We start from the raw sequence: 15,762 nt of genomic DNA on the forward strand, positions 1-15,762 counted from the left end.
TCTTTAAATTCTTTTATAAAGTTGAATATATGTGTATTTTTAAGCTTGACCTCTATAACAAAGAGGTTTAACTATTCGTTCATACTTTGATCATTTTAAATAAAAAACCATAATTATGTCCCAACAAAAGTAACATTACTCATAATAAAAAAAGAAAAAAAGATGTCCAATTAGATTTGTCTAAAAAAAGGTTTCGAAAGGGTAGGGAAACACAAATATATTTAATTGATAGGTATGTGATAAAAAACTTCTTTAAACTTCGAAGAATTTAATTTTTTTTAATTTATTATATTAAATCAGCATGTTTAAAACATTTAAAAATATACTTGACGATTACTATACATATCAATTTAATATAAAATCAACTCAATTTAAAAAATATATATATATCTTTTGCTAAATGTTTGCCAGTATGAACAAATGCTTACTGGAGTGGGCTTACACTGGACCCTCCTATTTCATTTCGGGTTGGGGTTATGCATTGGTCATCTTCGTTCAAATGAAGAAACGGTAAGCGGGCCTATTTGGATACATGGGCTGGAGGAGTTGTCCTGGGCTGAAGCCTGGTAGTTATTATTTTAGCAGGACAGTCTTAACAGTAATTGCTCTTGGGCTACCACGGCCTACTTACCGTCAAGACCACAAAGAAAGAAAAGACGTATTTATCTCGGAAAAATGCTACATTTTCAAACACTTTTATCTAAAAATTAGTTCTCAAATGATATGCTACCATCTCCTGAATTGGTTACATATCTTTCAAAATAATAAATCTCACGAGATAACTACACATCATTTGAAAACCAATTTTTGAATAAAAGTGTTGGGAAGTGTAGCACTTCCCTTTAATACGACTATAAGTTGTGTAATATTGGTCGAGATGTACAGTAAATACATAACGTGCCAAATAAGAGTCTCATGACACTAATTAATTAAATTGACATAGCGTAGTGTTGAATAATTAGGTGGTAAGTTAATGAAAGAACCTATTTGAAGCTAAATAAAAACATATTTAATTGTCGAAATCACATAAAACTTAGAAATGAAATTTGATTTTTTTTATTTTTTTAATATTGCTGACTTTTTCATACCTTAGTATAAGCTATATATTGGGGCAATGCAGAGGGGAAACCCCACCCCCCCCCCCCCCCCCCCCCCCCCCCCCCATCTTGGATAAGAGATATGGGTGCATCCTTCCTATTGCATTACCACCAGAAAGGAAAATGATAGGGAGCTGTTGATGACTCTTTGGTCAATTGATCTCAAAGAGTTGTTTTAGAGCCCACATTTAAATACACAACGTGCAGCTTCCCATGCCACAAAAGGAGACACCGTCCATGACAAAAGCATTAACAGAAACCCTTGATTCCTTGAATCATTGAGTAGAAGCGTAAAATAAATATTGGAAAGCGAGAGGCAACCCAACAAGGAGGCGACGGTCAGCTCAAGTCAAAGGAAGTGGTCTGAATTTGGAGTAGTGCTAGTAAACTAATTGACCTTGCTGGTTTCTATTTGAGGAAGCTATGGGTAGAGCTTATAAGGTAACTAAAAAATTGTGTTGGGAAAATGAAAGTGAATTAATTATTAGTGTTAAAATTACGAATCCATCCCCAGAGTGTATTTTTGTTAATGTGTTTTGGAGGTACAAACTGTTTTTGTGTGTTGGGTTTTTTTTTAATGTATTTGACTTGAAAACATAATACAAAGCCGTTAACAAACATGGCTGAATTGAAAAGGAAAGACTAATTATGTCTCAATTTGCATTTAGTCCCACATTCAAAAGGAAAATATCCCACATTTTATAAAAATGAGTGATACGTGAAAAGTTCACAGTTTAATAGTTGACTTGATAAATGTAATGTGGATTATTATGTCAATTTGTAAATGTGATAAGTCGCATGTAAATTGTCACGTTAATTTAAAAGAATTTAGAGTAAAAAAGTTGTAATGTTATTGTCGACCATTCATCCAAAATTATCTAATTCAGATAGGCAAAAAAATAATTCATAGACACATCCACTTTGGAAAAGGCAAATAGTTTGATGGTAAGAGACATTTGGATCAAGATTTGAATTGCAAGTGAGAAGCAAACTACAAACTAAATGTCTAAATTAAGGGGGGGTTTGAGGAGTGGCCGACATTCCTATTGTCAATCAATATATAGTAACCAATTGGGAGGACCTTATTGAATTCCTGTTGCCTACGTTCTGATCACCACGCGGACCCATTACAATGTCAATAATGAACTCCTATACATTAATTAGGCCTTCCACTTGGCTGATCCTTTTTACAATATCTCAAATTGTCCCACCACAGATTGATCGGTTGATAAATTAACATGGATGATAATAATATTTCTTTGCTCACAGACTATATATTGTGAGACAATCCACTTGCACATTAATTATTTTTCTTTTCTTATTACTATGAAAATCAAATGGAGAGTCATACTAAGAGAAGAAGATGTACATATAGTAAAGGGTCCCCCAAAGCAACCGTAAGCTAGGGTACCCACTACCCAACCAATTATAACCTTTTTTTTTTTTTTTTTTTTGTCCTTCTTGGGCTGCAATTTTGGATCGGGATCTCTTAGAATTTTCTTACAATTTAGACACGAAATTTATGAAATCAAGATTGGCATTTCCTAGATAACTATAGGAGCTGCAGCCCTCTATTTTTGTTGGTGATGACAGTGGGGTCCTTAGTAAGCCATCAGGAATCAAACTATATGAGTGCTCCATAAAGAAATAAGCACCAATATTAAGTATTGATGTGGCCCTAATTTAGATGGAGGGAGATTATTCAAACCTAATTATAATGCCAGGACCGCAATTGTTTATTTACATTGATAGTTATTTATGCACATTTTTTGACTATATATGTTTAGCTCGCAATAAATCTCGCCCAAAGTAATAGTCAAACCGATCATAGATATGTGATGTGGTCGTGTCTATTGATGATGAATGAAATTTCAAAATTTATTCCAAAAACAAAGAAAAGAAAAACTCCTCTATCTTTTAGTAAATTTAAAAATTTAACTCTAATGATTTAAGAGATTATACAATAGTGCTCAATATTTGGTGGTAGTTAGAGAGAATCATGTAGAGATGGTGTATGGTCCACATGCAATAGTCCTATCACTATGCCATATCTTTTATTATAGATTCTCAGCAGTGACCAGCACCCCTTCACTCTCAACGAAGCACAAAAAGACATAAATCATATTTGGATGATACAGAAGTAAATTACAGCGAAGGAAATGAATATATATATATAATTCCTCTCAAGCCCCAGCATGGAGAGAGCCAGAGGAAAACAAATTTACAATTTAGAGTGGCCCTAGGAAGGATCGTGTGTACTTGATTTCTTTGTCTTCCCTTTGCTCAGGTGAGCTGCATAATGTAGTCAAAACAAACTTACACTAAGCCGTTGGAAAATCCAAGAACTCAATCGCCACGTCAAATGAGCTAGCTATCTAGCTAGCTTGTTCTGTTTTTATGTCCAGCTAGCATATATATATATATATGAGAGGCTGAGAGGTTGAGAGGCTGAGACCGAGCTGGAAGAGGTGTCTTTTCTTGAAAGTTGAATTTGATGCATGGGCTCTTGTCTTGTAGTGTAGCTACATGAAGGTGTGGTGTTGAACTCTGATTGGTAGGCCTTTGGGGAAATCGACAAAGGGGAAGGCAAAAGCTTGATCCATATCGGCTAACTCCCAGTGGTAGTTGAGGACCAGATGGTGGATGAATACGGCCATTTCAAGCTTAGCCAATTCTGATCCGGCACACAGTCGTGGTCCTCCTCCAAATGGCAAGAAGTTATTACTTGTTGTCATGCTCGGGCAACTGGATGAAGATTCCCGCGTTCCATTATTCTGCTCAATCAATATCGCACCATTACAACAAGGAAATTATAAACACACAATAATATATCCTAGTATCTAACGTACGTATAATCTTAGTATACAGAAGAACATAGGACATAGGATGATCTATCAGAGGTGTTCTAGACTCCTAGCAACAACTAGAACGTCCAACAGGAAAACCCAATTAACTTCCCCTGATTAATTTATTAATTTCTTCCTTTTATTCTATATTATGGAAATTTTATTAATTGGTAAATCCTTCCGAGTGTGATTACAAATCATGTTATGACTTCTGAGAGAGACCCATGGAAAGTACTCCCCCCAAAAGCATGTTTTGTTTGCGTGCGACAAGGGGGTGTTAATAAAGGCAATTAAGTTTATATGATTATTTTTGGAATATCTGTGTCTCCAAGTATTTTGTTTTATCCTAAACTATTTTGCTTTATTTCCAAATTTTAAGGTTATATATATATATATATATATATATATATATATATATATATATATTGCTTGGAAATAACTCTCGATCTAGAGAGCATTCTAGTCTTGTGATATTTGGCTTTTTTTGTTTTTTAGGACGAGTGTTTTTTTTTTCCTTGCGAGTGTGGTTAATTTTTGCTCTGTATCTCGTGGAAAATAATTGTCATTGAGTAGTCTTTATCACTAAAACTCTATATATATCCCTTAGACGTGTGTAAATTATCTACTCAATTCCTTTATCAGTATGAAATCAATAGACATAGATGCACTCACAACAAATAATTAATACTCTCTCTAAAGAGATCAAAAAAACCAAGATTGAAACCACTCCACATACAGCGGGCTGGACAAATGGCCAAACTAATGATAAAGTTTTGGTTTTGTTTTCTTCTCCTACAACTGCTAGAATAGATAAGCCCCAAATTTACTTTTGCACAATCCAAAGTACGTAACAGGGATTTAGGTAGGTGTCTTTTTTCCTTTGAGCTATCTAGATTGAGAAGAAATTATGATATAATTTTGCCATGTTTTGCTTATCTGGTTGTGTCAATAAGATATAAGGACTGATTAGCGACGTTATATCAGTAAAATGAGATAAAAATATAATGTAAAACATTATTCTTGTTTGAGAGATGCTACTAATTGAACAAGAAAGTTGGACGTATGTGCCACTATTATACTCTCAAATGGGGTTAAGATTGTTGTTAAGAGTATTATAAATTTATAACTCTTTATTCTTTTTACAATGTGATGTATCAGTTCATAATTAATAAAATAATAACATAACAGTTTTACTTTTTAATCGTATATTTTTAATTATTTCTCTAATTTTGTATGAAAATTATAGTAAAAACTATAATATCTTAAAAGAATTTAACGGGGCCAATGGGGCATTTATGAGAAGATGAGGTCCAGCTTCTTGAGAATAACAATTCAATCTGCCAGCATCTTTACCGTATAGTCATTTTGTCACTGTCAAACTATTATATTTGTCGATTAGTGTACGTCTCCGACTTCAAATATCTTCTATACTTTACTAAGAAAGTATCTTTTCTTGGCTAACTAGCTAGATAGGGAGTAAGGGTTTTCTTTCTCCTATATATATTTTTTAAAATTTTTTAATTTTTTAATTTTTTAATTTTGGGAATTTGGCCAGGACCAGTTTCGCTATTGACCCACAGAAGAAAAGCACTCGTGCACGTGCATGTGAGAACCCCACATCCACATGGGGCTTTAATCATCTCGAACCCCAGGCCCTCCCCACACGCACGCAGGGGAGGGATCGGAGACAGAGAGATGATCACAACTCGTGGGGCCAGAGAGGCCGTACGGTGTGCAACATTGGTTCACTGATCATGACAGTTCATCTGGAAGAAAATGGATCCGTGAGATCGTAGCATGTCTTTTTTATACTAGCCTTATCCGATTGAGTAATGCTATTTAATAGATTGTCGTACTATTATTATATAATTAAGATAATATTGTATAAAACTTTATTGATAGAATTTTCATAAGAATAATTATGTTTAGTATACTAATAACTGAGATGACAAACTGTGCAAATCAACCATTAGTATTTTTATTTTTTTTACAAGTATTGACTCAAGAGTTGATTTTCACTAACATGTTAATAAGTTGTATAGTCATCTGCTAAATAACAATATTCTTTTCATATAACTATTTTTATATTAGAATAATGTTATTTAGTAAACTGTCATACAGCTTGATGACATAATAGTAAAAATTAACTATTGGATTAGCACTTAAAAAAAAAATCAATGGCTAATTTTCACTGCCATATCATCTTAATTGTATGTTAGTTTACTAAATATCATTAATCTTTATTTTATTTTATTGTTCTCCAAATAAACAGTAGAAGAGCTTATTTGGTTAATTAAAATTTGTGGATTTTTATAATATATTGCCTTCCTATATCTTCATAACTGTAAATATATATTCTCTTATTTTTCAGGAATATTTTACAAGTTGATAATTATCACCTATATTAAACACTTAATTTCATGAGAAGCAACACTTTAATTATTCTAAACTTACCAAATTTTTCATTAAACTTGTTGTAGTTGAATTATCACACAATGTTTATCACGTTATTTTCATTAAAATTCTATTTTTCACGATCATATATTAATTTTAATTTTTCACGTTATTTATACAATGTTTAATTGTTCAACGGCACAATGTTTAATTATCACGTGATTTTCATTAAATTCTATTTTTCACGATCAATTATACAGTTTTCAACCCTCATGCTGACTTGTTATTGTTTATCTATCCTTAGATTAATCACCGTTAAAAGAAAAAAAAAAAAAAACATAATGGTTGTGAAAAATGTCATGTTAGCATAGTCAGCTAACAATTTGGTATATAGTATATCTCTTTTTTAATAAGAACTAATGGGGTGCCCCGGACTTTTTATTATAATCTCTTTATAAATTAACGTAGTAGCCTAGGTGGCCACATCGACCATATGGCTGGTGAATTTGTAAGAGATAAAAAGGTATGATTTATAACCTTACCAGTTTAACAAACATAACCATAATGACGTCTATAACAGTGTTTAGGAGCAATCTTGGATTCTGTTATCATTTTCAAGCTAAGGAACAAAAAAAATATCTAAATTTTGACAGCATTTTTTTGTTTTTCACTTAATTTTGACAGCATTAATTGGCAGCATCGATCGTTTGGGTCTACAACCAATCATCCAATGCTTTTGCCAGTGAGAGCCACAGCAACAACCAATGAAGTGCTTGGGGACCTCTGCTTAATCAAACCCTTTTCCCCTTTTCCTCCCTCTATTATTTTAGCAGAATAATAATAATAAGAATAATAAAAATAATGCTAGTATTCATTAGACAAGGCATGCTGTCAAAAAAGGGTCATAACTGACCTGCCATCTCCACGGATTGAACTGTCGAGGCTGGTCAAAAAGCAAAGCATCCAAGTGCACGGCTGCAATCACCGGGAGCACTTTCCATCCACATGGAATGTCATACCCTTTGAAGCAGAATAATAAACAATTCAAAGAGGGTCAGATTCTGGCAAAAATCCAGCTAAAACACTCGCTCAAAGTGACTAGTATCCTACCTCTATACCGAACATCTTTGAGTGCCTTTCTGTGGAGAAATCTTACTACATTACCAAGCCGGAGTGTCTCATTAATAACCTTCACATGATAAAAAGAAATTTGATTAATTATTTGAAGTTCCATAATTTTACTACAAAATGATTTAAAATACTCCCCAGAGAGAGAGAGAGAGAGAGAGCTTACACATTGGGTGAAATCCATTTTCCTGTAGTCATCCCAATTTATGTCCTTCTCCCCTGATTGCTTCTTGTGTCTGGCAATTTCAAGGTGTTCTTCCTGAATTCATACAGAAAAAAACAAGAGAGATGATCATCAACATGAAGAATCTAGTATATATATATGTATATATGTTTGATTTCAAAAGGAAAATAGCTAGCTAGCCTTTGAGGAGGTGCTTACTCTTAGTTGTTGAATAGCAGTGGGACAACCTTGCAAGAAGTAAATAGCTAAAGATATGGCCACTGATGAAGTTTCATGGCCAGCAAAGAGCAAGCTTAGAATCAAGTCAAGGATTTGCTCGGTTGAAAGATTGGAATGCTTCAAGACCCATCCAAGAAGATCATCGTCCTCCATATCTTCACTTCCCTCCTTCATTTTCTGAATCCTGTCTTCCATTTTGCGCTCAATAAACTTCAGGATGGTTGATCGAGACTGTGGGAAGCAGAGCATCAGCAAGATGAAGCCAGTGAAACCATGACTTCACAATAAAACGTTCGGAAATATCATCCAAATGGGGGCCGGGGAAAATAGTTACCTGTAATGCCCTTCTGTATGCAGTTCCAGGAAAATTCAGAGGAGCCGAAACTACTCCCTTCATGAAGGTAACATATTCTTTCTTCAGCTGCTCGGTCTCTGGCATTCCGGGATCCATGCTCATAATATGCTTTGCCATCAAATTGAAGGTAAACTGCAATTCTTGTTAATAAGCTAAGCTGGCTCAGTTAAATTGTCTTGTTGAACACAAAAAGATTACTGTATATCTTTAAAATTTGTTACCTTCTTGGCTTCATCTTGAGCTGAAAATGTAGAATTCTCCTTCCAGGAGTTGAGTACAAGCAAGGTATGCTTCTCCACTTCTCTCAAGAGATGGGTTCTAAGCCTGGCATGGCTCAAGAAGTTGAGTGAGATACTCCTCATGTCTCTATGCATGTCTCCAACTAATACCAGCATAGACCATTTTCCAAGAATTCCACCTATGCTTCTAGGATAGCTGCATTCAAATAATCTTCCTTCGTTCTGTAAGATGAATTTATTCAGCCCAGCATCTGCCGAGACTATTGTTGGCTCGCCAAACAAATTGGACTTGTAAATTTTGCCGTACCTGCAGAATGAGTAAAGAGTTTTAAGAGCGGTTTTAAGGTGTTTTTCTTTGTGGGTGTGCGTGATGTTACCTTGATATGTGTTGCTCCATGAATTCTCCAACTGAAGTAGCAGAGTAAGGCTTAAGATAGCCGATAGTTTCTCCAAGAAAAGGCCAGCCCATGTTGCCTGGTGGGAGATTGAGTCTGCGTTGCTTCCTTTTGATGAGAATGAAGATTAGAAGCAAAGCTAGAATGGATGGAAGGGAGCAGAGAATTAGCACAGAGTCAGGCATGGAGACTGACTGACTCTCTCTCTCTCTCTCTCTCTCTCTCTCTCTCTGTGGGCGTGTGCTTTGCCTGGAATTTGCTTAGCTGTTTCTAAGCACTTTGAATCAGATATCTGCTTCTTTTTGATGTTCCTACGTCTATTGAAAATGAGCTTTCAATTTTCATGAGTTTTTGTAAGTCACTAAAAGAAATGGTTTTTGAAGAAACCATACATAATGAAAGGCTTCGAAGCCAATAGGCTGCTTTTATAAGCTTCTCTTCTATCTTTAACCGAAAATAGCGCGGAAAGTAGCTTGGAAATTGGCTTTACACTTGGAAAATGCTAATCTCTTCAAATAAAATTACATTTTTTAATTCCCAAAATTTGTTTTGCTCATGATTCATGAGTAACTTTTCCTTAGCCACACTTCCATCCAACTTTTTGCTAAATTAGTCCTATATTTTGGCATAACACAGCATGCAAAACGTAGGTGGATGTTATAAGAGTGGATGGGGATTTTCTACAATTTCCTGCTTGAATTTCAGGAGAGAGGTTGGGGTTTGAGATATCCCGGTAGTTTCGGGTGCGGATCCCACCTGTTTGGATATCTCGAGCTTCGGACTTTTCTCTAATTTTTTGTTCCACATGTTTGGATAACTCGAATTTCGGATTCCTCGCTTATTTTCTATTCCAATTGTTTGGATATCTCAAGCTTTACATTCGTCTCTCATTTTCTGTTCGAATTTTACGAATCGAATCTTATGAAACTAATCTTATAGCTATAGGACTATCCGAGTAGTAAAAGTAAAGGTATATACCCTACTATTTTTGTTCTTTTGGATGGTTCCTTTCGAAAACAACAAGTAACACCAGAAATCATGGTGCAGGCTAGGGACTAGATGATCCTTGTCCTTGTTAAGTATCATGAATTATAACTAAAATCAGGACTGATTTGGGCTTTCATCCATGGCTACTGGTCCATACAAGGTTTGTGAAAAAACATCATATGCTGCCGTGTTGAGATTGCTAAACCCAAACTACCAATTAATAGTAGTACTGTTGATTGTTGAACTTGAATGAACATTTGTAACTTCAAAATGACAAGAGTGCCCTCCATATCGTGTAAAACATGCATGTTCAAGATTATAGTCACCAAGTCAACTATTGGGATTCCTTTTCCTTCGTCGTCTTCTTTTTTTTTTTTTTTTTTGGTAAAAATAGTTAGAGTTTCTTAATTGGTCAAAAGAGTAAGAGGGATCAAAGCGTAACCATACAAACTTATTTCTTTTCCTATTCTCATATCACTAGGTTAATGTGACAATGCCAATTAATCTTTGAATTAGTTTTTTTTTTTTTTTAATTGTTGGACACTGTCACATCAACACAAAATATGTATTTAGAATTATTCTTCTACATTGAGGCATCTAACGGGAGGGATCTAAGTAGGCCCATGACGTGGTAGATCCATAAATCCTTCCTTATGATAAGTCTAGCTTGAACTAATAAGAAGTAATAAATTTAATCATTTAATTAATATACAATCATTCCTTTCATGAGTAAGGCTAAACATGTAAAATATTTAACTATAAAATTGAGTGAATTGTAGAGCTAGCTAGTATTCAAACTCGTAACATTTATTATAATTGTAAGTAAAATCATCACTTATCTTAAAATTTTAAATTAATAAAAATAAGTAAATTTAATTATTTAATTAATATTTTCACAGAGTAATAACTTAATTAACTGCCTCCATTCTCGTCTAGAAGGGCCGCTGAGAGGTCGACCCCGGCTGCTCGTGCCAAAGAGCCACCGAAGTATAATTTTTGCCTTGGCAAGTTATTTCTTTCAGAACAAACAAGTCCTGGTCCCTGGAGACAAAGTTATGTCATTGGCTTTTGCTTTGGACAGTGTATTGTTTTCTTTGACGACGTCGTCCAGAATATCATCACCGATGGTTGCCAGGAATACATCACAAGCGTTTTCCATATGTGAGATATTATATATAACAAATGAATGGCTTTGTATTTTGCTATGGCTGTGTCCCCGGTTCTCCGGTGGCTTTGTATCGGAGGTTATTACGTTCCGCACGTGGGGCGCGCGTGGATAATACAAAAGGAATAAAATTTTAGGAAGCAAAGAAACTTAATTAAACTCCTTCCTTTACGAAACCAGTCAGAAATTGGGTAACCGTGCCATTAAATACAAAAGGAATAAAATTCTATTAACGTGCCATTAAATATAAAATAAATATTAAAAAAACAGATGAGTTGGGTAACCGTCACTAGGTGTGCATATATAGAGATTAGGAGAATTATAATCTAAATTAAAACATTGATTTCATAATTTACATTTCTATTTTAATTATATATTTTACGTGTTTGATCTCTCTTCCTGAACCTGGATTACAATTGCAAATAACTTACAAAAGCTACTTAACTATATATGGTGGCTTATGTGGGATTTGTTGAATTGACGATAAGGAGGTAACACACATTATTTTCTATTAAAAAAAAAAATATATCATATATTTTTATTTTACGTTCTTACTTTAATTGTTTAGTCTCTCTTGTAGGCCCTGGATTACTTTTGCAAGTAACTTACAAAATTAAGCTACTCAACCATATATGGCGGCATATGCGGGATTTGTTGAATTGATGATAAGGTGGTAATGCATACGTTATTTCCTCACAAAAAATCATCTCGTATAGTTTCATTCAAAGTATAGATGAGGTTCCCCACCTAAAATTTGGCATCAAGGACTAATTGCAGTTGACGACAAAGAAAATACAAATCCTGTCAAATGTGATAGCTACAATACTCTTACTGTGTTCTTTTTGTCACGTTATACCAACACATACCAATCAGTTCCTTTGAGAATTGAGATTGCAAAATACGACATATATGCTTTCATTTCTTTGATTGATGATTATGACTAATCACCTCCTTGATTGATCTACATTGTCATTTCAACTGCTCTAAGTTCTAATCATGGACAAATCTAGCCATCTAGGACATGCCTAATGCCTGGCCCCGATAACATATATTTGTATATTATAATATCTATCTATATTTATGTATATATATATATATATATATATGTATAGAGAGAGAGAATCTTCAATCAAGATTTTTTTGCAGAAAAATATTAAGGAATTTATACATGCGGAGGATATACCAACTGGATTATTTAATTATAAAATATTAGAAGATGACACGGGTGTAATTTTTTCCTCAACAACAACCAACCATATTTCTCTTTTTTCTTTTTTTTTTTCTTTTTTTTTTTTTTTCCACTCTCCCTCTGCTGACTTGTTCTTTGGAAAAAAAAAAAAAAAAATTAATGATAGCTTTTATTCTGGAAAATGCTTCCTTGAATAGATACGAAACTATCTGCTTTGGGGTTTTTCCTTGAAGGCTAGGGTCCTTAGGGATACACAATATTTAAAATATAAAAGACATATATAAGTCGGTGGCCACACAGAAAAGTATAGCTAGCTACCAGCCTACCATAAATATTTTTAGTTATTTCTTCTACGGACTAATATTATCAATTTTGAAGAAACAATGGGAAATGTGGTTTTTCTTCTAATGAATTGTAGAAGGCATATTTAGTAAAAGAAAAAAAAATGGTAGAAGGCATAGATTCAATTGACCATAATGGCCAGAGACGAAAATGGAGTGGCTGGTGTAGGCCATGGCTCCAACACAAGGGGAAAAAAATTAAGGGAGTTTTTTTTTTTTTTTTGGGCCTTTGTGGTCTCTACCTACTGAATTTTTTTTATAATTGACCCCTATCCATAGCAAAGTCTCTCATCATTCTCTCACCCTTGAATCCTTCACGTAGGAATTAACAGAGTAATGGACAAGCTCCCTACAAGATTATGTGTACTATATTAGCTATAAAATATTGACGAAGCCTGATGATAAGTTACATCAAAATTGGCGAAAAGTATTGGAAAGAAAAGGAGCACACATTAGCACAAAGGAAGCCCAGCCAAAAATATATATAAAGAAGTATTTGAAAAAATAATATTTAATTTGAATAGTGAAAGTTGATAATTAAAATAGTAAGGGTGTTGGAGTGCTTTAAAAAAGTGAGTAGTTAAAATAGAGAGAAATTTACTTTTAGTTATTTTGGTAAGTAAAATTTGATGAGTCTGCTAAAAATGCACCCTTTTTTTTTTTGGAAAAAAATACAAAATCAGTCATTGTGGTTTACTTGATTTGCAATTAACTCCTTGTCGTATCAAAATAAACTTAAAGGTCCCTAAGGTATGCCAAAAAAATAATTTAGTCCCTACGGTCAAATTCTGTTCACTAACTTAACAGATTATGATAACATGAAACGTTAGAACCAATAAAATTGTGATACTTGTCATATTTAAGTCAGTGTCACATTAACATAATCTGTTAAATTAGTGGACGGAATTTGACTGTAGAAACTAAATTGTTTTTTTTGGCATACTTCAAGGACCTTTAAGTTCATTTCGATACCACAATGAGTTAATTGTAAATCAGTTAAATTATAAGGACTAATTTTTATTTTTTTATTTTTTATTTTTTTATTAACTTACATGTTTCTTGTTCTTCAGTGATGATGGCTCTTTACCACGATTTTTCCACTTGCGTTACTCGCAGTCATCTTTGCCAGACACCACGTGCGGTTCACATTATTGCTTTTCACGTGCATTCTCGTTTTCTACTTTTCTCTTTATCTTTCCAAGTTCACATGCCCGTGCCCATGACTCCCATCGGAGAGAGGGAGAGAGAGCTTTCTCATTGCAGATATTGTCTTCCTCGGAAGGGGATGGCCTGTAATTACTAATTAGGCCGCCTTAATTTGAGTGAAAATTTAAGCTTACTACACAAAAGAGATTGTGGATAATTTACTTGTTTCAGTTAGCTTTAGGTGCGACTCTTATATGATATCTTGGTCTTGAAATAAATATTTAATTAAAAATTATTTTATAGTCATAATTTAATGTTATTATATTTAACGACGTAAATAACTTACTAACATATTTATTACATGATATCATTTTTATGATTAGATATAACAATATTAAATTCTAACTATAAAATTGTTCATAGAATTTGAGAAAATCATATTGCTTCTTACGTATGGAAAGGCATATTCCATTGATCTAACCCATTAAAGCACAAGGCATTATTTACTTTCTTAAAAAACGAAGGGCTCCCAAGATGTCTATGTGGCCCAATTATACTACTTGGTTATCGTAACATCCACATTACGTGTCTAAACCAAGACAACACAACACAAAACAAACAAATGAAGACCACGTTACGCTTAAAAAAAGAAAAGAGGCGACGTACAACGAACCACTCGTGCGGGTGGCCACACAGGCTAATCATTGCGACCATAGGTCTCCACCGAGTATCCTCCACGTGGCAGGACCACACGTGTGTTTGACAAGACTTGTGGTGTAGAAAATTTATTGCGCACCAACCGTGTGCTTTTAGGCGCTTTTGGTGTCCTTAGCGTAGGCCCTTTTACTGCCCCGACTTGATTAGACTGGGATTTGCAGAATACAGCCTGAAAAGTCAAGCAAAAGATCTTTAATGAGACAAAGCTTTCGGATTTTACCACAGTAACCATGCCCTTGTCCCCCGACTGGAGCCACATCCCACACTGTTCGAGTAAAATTATCACTTCGTTGACTTTTCTTAATCATCTTTTACTGTTTGTGACCCTTAAATGCATTACAAAACACTAATCATTCCTATGACATCTCATGATTGATGTGTGTCGGGCCAAAACTATTTGTTTAATTGAAAATTAGTTTTATAAAGAAAAATGCTATATTTCTTTTTTCGGCCTTGTTTGGTAATGGGGTGAGGTTGGCCTAAACACTGTTCATCACCATTTTCCAAAAAAATCAACATCAAAACATTCTAACTTTTTCACTTTTAATATCAAATCATTCACTTTTTATTATTATTCAAATAAAAAAATCACTACAAAACAAAACTTTTTCACTTTTCTATACTACTTTTTTATTTTTTTTATATCAAACATTCTTATTTTTTTTCACATCAATCTACATCAACTATAGTGTTTAGGCCATCTCATTTGCCAAACACCCCCGTAAAGAGGTTAAAATTGGCCTAAACACTATTCATCATTATTTTTTAAAAAAATTAACATCAAAACATTTTAACTTTTTTACTTTTTATGTCGCTTAATTACTTTTTATTATTATTCAAATAAAAAAAACACTACAAAACAAAAAAATTTCACTTTTCTATACCACTTTTTCACTTTTTATATAAAATATTCTTACTTTTTTTTTCATATTAATCTATATCAACTACAGTATTTAGGCCAACTCATTTACAAAACACCACCTTAATCTTCTCTTATTTCTTATTTTTTAAAATTACCGTTGTATACTATTAGTTAGCCCTTAAATCAGTAATGCTTTTAATTCAACATTTTTTATTACAATATATTTTTTAAAAAAAAATTGGCAATGATAGTCCACAATTGATTAAATAATAAGAGTATGAATAAAAAAACAGTCAATACATAGAGAAGAGAGTCTCTACTTTAATCATGCAACATAAGAACTTCTCTACCACGGAAGCTTGGAAGCTTGACCTAAGCTGCGCTTTCTTCTTGGCGAACTACTTTGGGGACTAGAGCAATGGTTGTTGGCGGGCGAGATAGGGTAGGCCGGAGACGGAGTAGCATTAGTTAACTTTCTTTCTTTGACCATGAGATCAA

At 33.9% G+C, this 15,762-nt stretch overlaps 1 protein-coding gene across 2 annotated transcripts; it reads right to left on the reverse strand.

Annotated features, from left to right (window-relative positions):
- Nucleotides 1-3,196: 3,196 nt before the first annotated feature.
- Nucleotides 3,197-9,488, reverse strand: DWF4 (Cytochrome P450 superfamily protein). 2 transcript variants are annotated; one of them, XM_059602782.2, is made up of 8 exons: nt 8,840-9,488; nt 8,445-8,769; nt 8,203-8,355; nt 7,848-8,099; nt 7,632-7,724; nt 7,448-7,526; nt 7,251-7,357; nt 3,197-3,871 (listed from the first exon to the last, which is right to left on the reverse strand). In XM_059602782.2, the coding sequence occupies exons 1-8, from the start codon at nt 9,040-9,042 to the stop codon at nt 3,620-3,622; spliced, it is 1,464 nt and encodes a 487-aa protein (XP_059458765.1). In that variant the 5' UTR covers nt 9,043-9,488; the 3' UTR covers nt 3,197-3,619. The 2 variants fall into 2 exon arrangements, with proteins under 2 accessions (XP_059458765.1, XP_088374021.1); XM_088517895.1 differs by having other exon boundaries at nt 7,448-7,724; nt 8,840-9,098.
- Nucleotides 9,489-15,762: the final 6,274 nt, after the last annotated feature.

Source organism: Corylus avellana, chromosome 6 (genome assembly GCF_965113065.1).
Source record: "Corylus avellana chromosome 6, dhCorAvel1.hap1.2, whole genome shotgun sequence".
Taxonomy (NCBI): Eukaryota; Viridiplantae; Streptophyta; class Magnoliopsida; order Fagales; family Betulaceae; genus Corylus; species Corylus avellana.

Bases quoted from the DNA above. Each gene is read 5' to 3' on its own strand.
- DWF4 (XM_088517895.1), bottom strand. From the start codon at position 9,042: ATGCCTGACTCTGTGCTAATTCTCTGCTCCCTTCCATCCATTCTAGCT. The intron at 8,770-8,839 runs GTAACATCACGC...CTCATTCTGCAG, and splicing joins ATGGAGCAACACATATCAAG to GTACGGCAAAATTTACAAGT. The intron at 8,356-8,444 runs GTAACAAATTTT...CAAGAATTGCAG, and splicing joins CTCAAGATGAAGCCAAGAAG to TTTACCTTCAATTTGATGGC.